We start from the raw sequence: 10236 nt of genomic DNA, 5'->3' as shown, positions 1-10236 counted from the left end.
TTGAGACTCCTAGGTTTACGTATATGACTCTTGTACGTCGGTGGGTTAATGTTGAATTTATGTGATTAATTGATTTAGAGTCTATGATGATCCTATTTGACTTCAGCATGTGTCATATGTGTGTGAGGTTTGTTTGTATAGTCCTTATTGCATGTGATGTCTAGAACTTGTCTAGTATGTGTACAAAGCAAAATAAAAAGTATGGATTTCAAAGATGATATAAACATTTCTTTGATAACCTTATTTCATACCCACTTTTACCTACCCTTGTGCACAATCCTAGTTAGCTCCGTTGAGCTTTCAACCTATTTTGGTGGTAGTCGCATATGTAGCCTGTTTCCTTTCTTTTGTTGACTTGAATTTGATCCAAAGCTCCTGAGCGCTTTAGTTAAAAATTAATAAAGTGAAGGAGTATGAAAATAAGAAGAAAGAGGTAAAAGTGAGGCCCCAAAAAGTAGCTATTGGCGGTTTAAAATTAATATGTTTTGTGGTTAGGAGCTGTCTAATGAAAAAAGATTTTCTAGTTTGTGTTAAAATTTAATCCTTAGTGATGAAAAATGCTCCCTTCCATAGTATTTGTGAATGAACTTAATGAGATGGTCAAAACAAAAGAAAGTGTGTAGATAGAAGTAAAAAATTATTTGTTTAGAGGTTGATCTTAATGTATGTATGATGTATTAAAGCGCTTAGGGAAAATAGTTATTATTCTTGGCCAAAATAGTTCCTACTCATCCCTTAGCCTACATTACAACCCTTAAAAGACCTATTTGATCCTAAATCTTAAAATTCTGATATTAGTAGAGTACTACAATAAGGGCAAGCCTATGGTTCATCATATATAACTTGTGAATTCTTTGAGAGAGTGAGTGTAATTTGATTCTTGTACCCAGTCGTGATAAAATTGCATCTATGTGAGTGATTATGGTAACTCTCTAATGATGAGGACACATGTTTGATAATAGTTGGGTGATTTATATAATCTCTTTGATTGAGTAATATGCATGAGTTTTCCAACTTGGTGAGTCAATTCTTGAGGTTAGGATGTTTTGAAGTAGTATTCTTGAGTTTTCAATCATATATAACATGCTTGTGTGTGAAACTTGCTATTTGTGTAGTCATTATAGTACTCGCTTGAATGTCTTGCTTGTAGTAGTGGTATGGTTTCTTGTTTGATTATGATGCTCAAAGTAAAGAGTTTTTCGAGGATGAACAAGGCTCTAAGTGTAGGGTGATGATCTTAGGTGGATTCATGCACCTAAGTATGGTTATCTGGCCTTACTAGCTTAGTTCTGAGGATTTCTCTTGTGATTAATGAGTTAATTCTTTACAAATGAAAATCTAAGTGTCAAGTTAAGTAATGAATGTTTGAGGTGTGTCCATAATGAGTTTAAAGTCAAAATACTAAGTTAAGCGTCAAAGGACAAAACTAGTACTCTTAGTTTGAGCTATGTTCTTTACTAGTTCATCGTCTTGGATTATATATAGTTTTGAGCTCTAATTTGTAGTTTTTGATGTTATAGGATGCTTGTTGAGTTGATCAAGATGATGTGTAGTTGATAAACAATATAGAAATCAAGTAGAAACAACAACACAAAACTTGAATTAGAAGGACAAATGCATAGGACAAACATTGTGCAAAGTTGGACGTTTTGGAGTCATTGACATGCCACGTTGCCTAGATGTCACTTTAAGGCTATGGTAGGATCTTATCTACATTCTAAGATGCAAATTTTAATATCTCATCGCGATTAAGCCGTTCCACACTGCCTAGATGGCACGATATTGACATGGCATACCCCTATATTAAAGTCGGACAGCTTTGTCCTCCTATAAATAGGACACTTAAACTCGATTGTAAACACCTTGAACGACCTTGGGTCTTGGAAACACGATTGAAAACACTGAAATTAAGGTTTTTTTCTTTACCATAGTTTATTTATGGATTATATCATGAATTCATTGATTGTGATTATGTGTATGTCCATGAGTGGCTAAACACTCTTTTTCGGGGTTAATGCCAAGAACATGAGTAATCTTGTCATTAACGGAATTGGTTTTGGTTATTTATCATTGTTGGTTGTTTTTTCATCCTTTTTATCACTACATTAAGGATTCACGACCCTTAGAATATATGCTATAATTCTATTAGGAACCCGGAAGAAGGAATGGCATGACAGAACGTGGGATAAATAGAATAGGATCGTAATCTCAATTAAATGAAGTTATAATTTGCACTTGGGATAGGAATATACTTAAGTTCCCTATTTGGTTCAATTATTGGATGGAATATGAATGTATTTAGCTTAGTTTTGCCATCCCCGCTCAATGATGTAGTTGTGGGGCTAAGTTAGATAGTTGATTAGCGGTTTGAAAGACCATAGTAATAGTATCGACTCTGTGAACCAACAACCACGATAATTAATCTAACTAATGATGTCTTATAACTTGGTGTAATTGTTCTTAGTGCCTTAACCCTGGATTTTTTCCTCATCGGTTGTTCAAACCTTTACTTCTCCACGTTGTTTAAGTTTATTGTTATTCTTAACTCTCAAACTCTTGTGGTTACTGGTGCACTGATTTAATCTTAATAGTTGAATTTGAATTGGATAGTTGCTTAACAATGGTCCCACATGGATCGATACTTGATTTGTAATAAGGTCATTATTACTTGGATGGACCATGTACACTTGTGTGTGCGCTTGGATGCAACACGTATCATGTTATGTGTTTAAATATAGGGAAAAGGGTCAAAAATGCCCCTCTACTTTAGTATATTGGTTAAATTTGTCCTTCGTTATACTATGGGGTCAATTATACCCCTACCATTATACTATAGGGCCAATTATACCCCTGTTATTATGAAAGTTAACAAGATTACCCTTGAATTGGATGAACTCCCCCAAATTTAAAATTTGACTTAATTTTCTTTAAATTACTTGTTTTTTCAATTTAATGGATTATACGTATATATTTGTATTAACTAAATAGCTTAACTTAAAAGGAATGGTCAAAGCAATTCTTCTTCGTCCAACTTTCAAGTATTGACAAACCAATCTTTTTCGAATCTGCACAATAATTTTTTACAACAATGATATCTAAAACTCTACACTAATTATTTGCCTGAATATATTTTGATCACATTTTTGGTCTTCTCCACTGGCCATGAACACAAATAAAAGTGTTAAATTTTTTACTTGAATTTTGAAAAGTTTCTGCACAAATTGCCAAATGTCTATTTCCTAAATGTATTAACCACTTAAATGAAATGTTCTGGAGACATTAGCAATTTTAATCTTTTAGTTTTTTACTCAGAAGGTTGGTCATAAATGTTTTGGAGAAAACTTTTACAAAATTAGTGTCTCATTTACATTGACTGAATGTTATCAGCATCGAATATGATTTGCACCATATGTATCTTACCATGGTTATCCATTCACGGAATAGAACTTTTAGTCAAAGTGCGACTCGTATAAAAGTTAGAGGAAGTCATAGAGGGAGATTCTATAGTCTTAGCAACCAGTGGTGCTATATAACAAGACATAGTATAAGTATGGATGTAAGTCTCGATACCTATTTTATATAACTACGAATTTGTAAAGTAATTCGAAAAGCCTCGTGGTATAACATAAATAGATCCAACGAGTGCTTAGGAAACCACCTGCAACACCTTAGGAAGAAAAGAGACAATGCAGGTATAAAGGTGCACAGATTGTTGACAACCAACTAAGAATGTCATCAGATTTATTGAACGAACATATCCCTTTATTACTTTATAAGACTTGGCTAATTGGTATCTAGCAAGTGCTTATGGAAATAGAGCACTTCGTGATAACTTGAATGGAAATAAAGTCGAGGAAGGGGGAGACGGAATGAGAGCACTTGTTGATCGGCGCTGGTTTATTGGAGCAGCAGGCTTGAGACCCAAGCTGCTGTTTGTGAAAAAGAAGGAACAATAGGGGTGGGGTGAGTGTATTTCGGGTATGTTTTGTATGGGTTTAGGTGGAAATGGGTCGGGTTAAATTGGAAAATGGGTAATTAGGGAAAGTTGGGTAAATATTTTGAATTTTGGGGAATTCATCCAATTCAAGGGTAATCTTGTTAATTTTCATAATAATAGGATATAATTGGCCCTATAGTATAACAGTAGGGGTATAATTGACCCCATAGTATAACCAAGGACAAATTTAACTAATATACTAAAGTAGAGGGATATTTTTGACCATTTTTCCTTAAATATAAACTCCGTAATTCTTTTTTCTTTATTTATAATTAATTAACATATATATTACTTCATTAAATTACTTGACCATGATAAATTGTATTAATTTGGTCAAAACATTTGGGATGGTTAAATTTTGCCTAATAATTCCCACATTAAAATTCCTCATTACTAATTTTAGCATTATTAATCCATATGTTACAATTCACATGTTACTAATGGCCATAGTACAATCTCTTCATTATAATCTTTTAATAGTCTAAACCTTTCTATAGCTATCACAATCTCGTCAAGTTTTGCTATAAAATAATTTTTCACATTATTTTCTATTTTGTGTTCTCTATTATAACATTTCAGAATAGCAGTCGAGAAATATCCCAATAGACTACGTTATAAAAGATTCGACCGTATTATTAATCTCTACATAATTTCTTTTAAACCAAACAACTTTGAAGTCTTCACTGAACATCTGGTTAGTGATTGTCATTGATGACGTACGTATTAACATTACAGCTTTAGACAACAATAGTATTATGTTAAATGAAGAGGCAAAGAATGTTGGTTAAAGCCACTTGCGCATTGATTCAATCCGTGATATTATAATCAAGAGTGTCTCAATAAATTAATTAATGACACAAAGTCATACTTTAATAAGACAGCTTAAATGTATACCTCTACATACAAAATAATATTATACTCCCTCCGTTTTAAATTACCCATTACAAATTGAGATGACACATTAATTAAAAAAAATAATTAATAATATGGCTAGTTTATCATAGTGCCCCTATTAAATGATATTTATATTTTAATTTGAAGAAAAAGTAACTAATGCAAAGGGTAAAACATGGAAAAAAAATTTTGTCTCTTCTTGATTAATGAAAAAGGACAAGTAAAATAAAAAATCAAATTAGAAAATTTGGAACGAGTAATTTGGGACGGAGGGAATAATAATTTAATATATTTTTTCCTTGTATATTAATCATTTTTGATGTAGTATATTTAAAAATACATACTCCCTCCGTCTCATTTTACTCGTCCCAAATTGGGATGACACAGCTATTAAGAAAAATAATAAATAACATGGCTAGTTTACCATAGTACCCCTATTAAATGATGTTTACATTTTAATTTAAAGAAAAAGTAATTAATGCAAAGGGTAAAATATGGAAAAAAAAATTTATCTTGTCTTGATAAGTAAAAAAGGACAAGTAAAACGGGATACCAGATTAGAAAATTTGGGACGGATAAAATGGGACAGAGGGAGTAATATTTAACTTCACATATTAATATATGATTATTAATAAAAGTATAGATTAGTTTTAACTAATAAGATGTTAGCCATTCGTTTCTAATATTAATTTAGATGTTGTTAAAACTTTATTTATTAATATAAAGTTTGGGTTGTTTGACTTAAAATTTTAAATTATTCCTGAACAATTAGATGATTTTTTCTTTCTTTATTCTTTTAGATAACTTTTTAAACGTATTTTAAAATTTTCATTATTATTTTAAGTGAAATTAAAATCATAAAATTTAATATCAAGATTTTTGAGACCTTAAAATTTTGGAGGCCTAAAACACAAGGTTTTACCAGCTTTAGACTCACCGTGATTATAGCTTTTTTCTCACTGGTCTTGTGAACGGTAAGCTGTTTTATCATGTGAATGCTTTTAAGACTGAGAAAGCAACCTAACACCGCTTGCTATTTACTTCATTCATGCCTTGCATGTCTTCTTTATGAATTACCTACGTTTGAATTCATTCATTTCAAAATAAAGAGACCCACATATATTCTTGAAACAATAATCCCTTAGCTTGGGAAAACATGAAGGAATTATCTTTCTTTCAGCTGAAAAATGTCATGGGAGCCAAGATGAGGAAAGGTTTTAAAAGCTTCTGTAATAACGATACCTCTACTTCCACACTCGATCATCAAACCGCAACCTCTACCCGTCCTGTTTCATCTCCTAATTACATCATGGACAGTACTAGTGATGTAAGGCTAAACGAAAGGGGAAGCCAGACAACATTGGAGGAGATGTTGCTCCGATTAGACATGGAGGAGAATATGACAAAGCTGAATAATGAATATGAGCCGCATGTCCCGCATAGAATGTCATGTGTCAACAGTTCTGACATTCTAAGAACAGCAAGGAACGCTTTAAATCAGTATCCCCGATTCTCCCTTGATGGCAAAGATGCCATGTACCGGTCTTCCTTCCGCGACATGTCTCCTTTACTGAGCACAAGTGAAGATGCGAGAAAATCAATACGCTGCAACCGCAAAATGGACATGAAAAGTAGTCAAACTCAAAACATGCCCCCGATAATAAGAGGAGAGAAAGTGATTTGGTGTAAACCGGGAGTCGTAGCAAAGCTGATGGGACTTGAGGCCATGCCAATGTCAATTTCGATGCATAGAAAGCTTAACAAGGATACATTCATGAGCTCATTTATCAAAAGACAAAGTCTAAGGAAAAGAGTACAAAGATACGAGATGGAGAATAAGAGATCAAGAGGAAGAGTTGTGGTGGGAACGGGAATACACTGTGGTGGATGTAACCCTAGAGAGATGAGTCGGAGCTCTTGTTCTAGAAGTGACTATGGTGTTATGAAGCCTGTGGCAATAGACCTCCAAGAAGTAGGCTGGCCAATGCGAGGCGAGGTTTTGTACAAAAAAAATGATGGTACGTAAGATAAGAATGTCAAAAACATAAACAAGATCAGGACTATCCTTTCTATGTGTCAAATTGATTAATTGTCTCTTTATGCTTTCTAAATAGTTGGATACAAGAATATTAGCATAAACCGGAAGTAGTAATGTAGCAAAACTGCATGTTTGAACGTACGTCATGGTTTAAAGGACACCATCTAATAAAGCTTCTGATATCATGCTACTATCTCAACCAGATAAAAAAGCAATTGTATGTAGTGATAATTGTTGGGACCGCGTGTAACTGCGCACTAGTATGATATTATCCGCTTTGGGCCAAGCCCTCATGGATTTGTTTTTGGGCACCTCCCAAAAGGCTTCATACTAGTAGAGTTGGGTGACACTTAAAATATTGGACATGTTTCCTTTATTTTTTCGATGTGGGATTGTGTTTGCTTCTCAACAATCCCCCCTCAAACCAAGACCACATCACTTGTGACCTCCCCGTAACGCCACTACCAACCAGTGGAACACGCCGCTTGACCATCATTTGTTAAGAAGACTTTTGACAGGAGGCATCAACCGTAGATCTCAACTACTAGGTCACTTCACATGATCTGCCAAACATCTTGTACCGCCGTTATCACCCAACGGGACACGCCGCCTGACCACTACTCGCCAGGAAGACTTTCGACACAAGGCACTACCTGCAGATCTCTAGTCTTGTCATTACACCGGGAACTTCACACCAACTGCAGTCACCACTCCAACACATCCGCACACCCAAATCTGGGCTTTGATACCACTTGGTGGGACCGTGTGTAACTCCGCACTAGTATGATATTGTCCTCTTTGGGCCAAGCCCTCACGGATTTATTTTTGGGCACCTCCCAAAAGGCCTCATACTAGTAGAGTTGGGTGACACTTTAAATATTGGACATGTTCCTTTTATTTTTTCGATGTGGGATTGTGTTTGCTTCTCAACAATCCCAACCTTTTTAGCTAAACATAAGCGAATTTGACTTGCCGCTTTCATGTCTAGCTCTTCCCATTCTTCATCACTAATTTTGGATTTTTCTGAGTCTTTACTGCTTTCAGATTTTTCTAAACCCTTATCACCTTTTCCGCTTGTTGGTCTTCCTTTCAATGCCTTGTGTAATCCATATTGGATTAACACATCCTTGACTTGCACTTACCACAAGCCAAAATTAATTCAAATAGGTTATATTTGAAGGAGCAATTTCATAAATTGCAAATGGCTGAAGGTACAACTATTTCTGATCATCTGAGTGTCTTGAATGAGATTGTTTCTGAATTGGAATCTATTGGAGTAAAAATTGATGATGAAGACAAGACACTTCGACTCATCTGGTCTCTTCCATCTTCCTACAAGCATATGCAACCCATTTTAATGTATGGGAAGGAAACTGTGATTTTCTCAAAAGTGATAAGCAAATTGATTTCTGAGGAAAAAAGATTGAAAAATTGAGAGGAAAAATCTCTAGAAGATTCAGCTCTTATTGTTAAAGAAAAATGGAATCAAAGCTCTAAGAAGAAGGTCATCTACTGGAATTGTAAACAACCGGGACATGTTAAAAATGAATGTCTAAATAATAGGGCTAGTTCGGATGGAAGCTCTAAAGAAAATGCTGCCAATGTTGTCTCCCTAGAATAGGGGGATGATATTTCTTTGTAAGAAAGATAAAAATCCTTATGGCATGAATGCTACCTTTAGAATTGCCATGGAAGAAGATGTTTAATTGGTAGCTGGTCCACAAGTTTGCATCTGGGCATTGGTTGATAGGTGATGCAAGGTGTGTGGTGGAAAGGATGTTGATGGATAATGAACTCTCAAGAAATCAACAAGAGGGTTGCACCATAAATTATTAGCAAGATTTTCGACATGTGCTGAAAATGAAATTCTTGAAATTAGGAAGTGATTTCAAGTGAAAATTCTTGGATTGGTTTTTCAATCTGAGTGGATGTACTCTTTATAGTGGGGGTATGATAATTCTTGAATTTAGAATTATGATTTTCAGTAGCATACAATGTGAAAGTTGCAGTTACACATGGTTGGCCGAGTTTAGAGTCAGGAGGAGAACTGATTTTGTTATGTGTAGCTGGACAACTATAAAGGGCCAATAGATTGCATTTTCTTCTCTTCAAAAGGTGGAGATTTGTTGAAATTGGTTTTTTGAAGAAAGAAAAGTCAAAAAAAGGATTCTATTCCTTTGCTTCCCACATCAAAAATTTCCTTTGTTTGGGAGGAGGTTTTGCGAGTTATAAATAAACTCCACCTCCTTCATTGTTGATAGATACAAAAAAAAAATAAAAAAAAATATTTATTTCCTTGTTTACTATTAAAGAGTTTTAGAGATAATTCTCTTGGAGATCTCTTCGAGAATAGTATTTTACGAAGTGAGGGTGTGTGAGAAAAATAATGTGTATTGTATGGTATAATAATTTTCATATAGTGAATATTTTTCTGGGAGGCCTGTGATTTTTCTCCAATTGGAGAGTTTTCCACGTTAAATCTTTGTGTTGTTATTCTCTTTAATTTCTCTGTTATTTTATGCTTGAAAGAGGTACGAAAGCGGTGGGAAAAATAGTCGATTTTTTTCCCAACAATAATAACATCAATCTTCGTCGAATTCTTTAGGACAAACTTCCAGCACTGTTGTTCAACCAAGTACCTCCAGAAGGGCTATAGGTTCTATTTAATTTTTGGCGAAACTTCTGACCATTTGTCAGGTGTATCCGCTAGGACATAGAACATACAATTTTATTGTGAATATTTCAATTTTTTTCCTCGACCATGCATATCAAGTTCTATACAATCAAACTTGTGTTTTATTGACATAATTGACTTATTAGTTACTACTGACATGTTTCAGTCATTACAAGCTCTTGAAAAAATCCTGTCCCAGCAATGGTCATTCTCTATGGAGATGTTCTGAGGAGGAGATGTTCTATCCAATCACATCCCCTAGAAAAGAGGCAAATCTGGATGTGTTAAAAAAATTCTCTCTCAACATATCTAACTAACAATCTGTACAAACTTTTGCGTTCTATTCGAAGCTTTAGATCTAATATATTTTCAAACACCTCTAGTTGCCTTATTTTTTTATGAGACCTACACTTGTTAGGAAAGACGGGCACACAATCAAAGAGCCCGACAGGGTAGCAGCGGAAAATACCCAAGACTAAACTTTCCCTTTCAACTTGAACTAAGAGGAGACAAGCAAATCAAGCAAAACAAAGTAATATGGTAGCAAATGAATTACCACACAAATACGATAGGGCAAGAATAAAGGCAATCACACAAGACACCAAATTTACGTGAAATACCCTTCGGTGTGAA

The 10236-nt window shown here is 34.5% G+C and overlaps 1 protein-coding gene across 1 annotated transcript; it reads left to right on the top strand.

Annotated features, from left to right (window-relative positions):
- Window positions 1-5964: 5964 nt before the first annotated feature.
- Window positions 5965-7128, top strand: LOC124898726. Its single transcript, XM_047412613.1, has one exon. The coding sequence runs from the start codon at window positions 6048-6050 to the stop codon at window positions 6915-6917; it is 870 nt and encodes a 289-aa protein (XP_047268569.1). The 5' UTR covers window positions 5965-6047; the 3' UTR covers window positions 6918-7128.
- The last annotated feature ends 3108 nt before the right edge of the window (window positions 7129-10236 follow it).

This window comes from Capsicum annuum, chromosome 5, assembly GCF_002878395.1.
Source record: "Capsicum annuum cultivar UCD-10X-F1 chromosome 5, UCD10Xv1.1, whole genome shotgun sequence".
In the NCBI taxonomy this organism is placed as follows: Eukaryota; Viridiplantae; Streptophyta; class Magnoliopsida; order Solanales; family Solanaceae; genus Capsicum; species Capsicum annuum.
This window is presented reverse-complemented; position numbering and strand designations above follow the sequence as displayed.

What these genes read in the sequence shown, in the direction of transcription:
- LOC124898726 (XM_047412613.1), top strand. Translation starts at nt 6,048, where the DNA reads ATGAAGGAATTATCTTTCTTTCAGCTGAAAAATGTCATGGGAGCCAAG.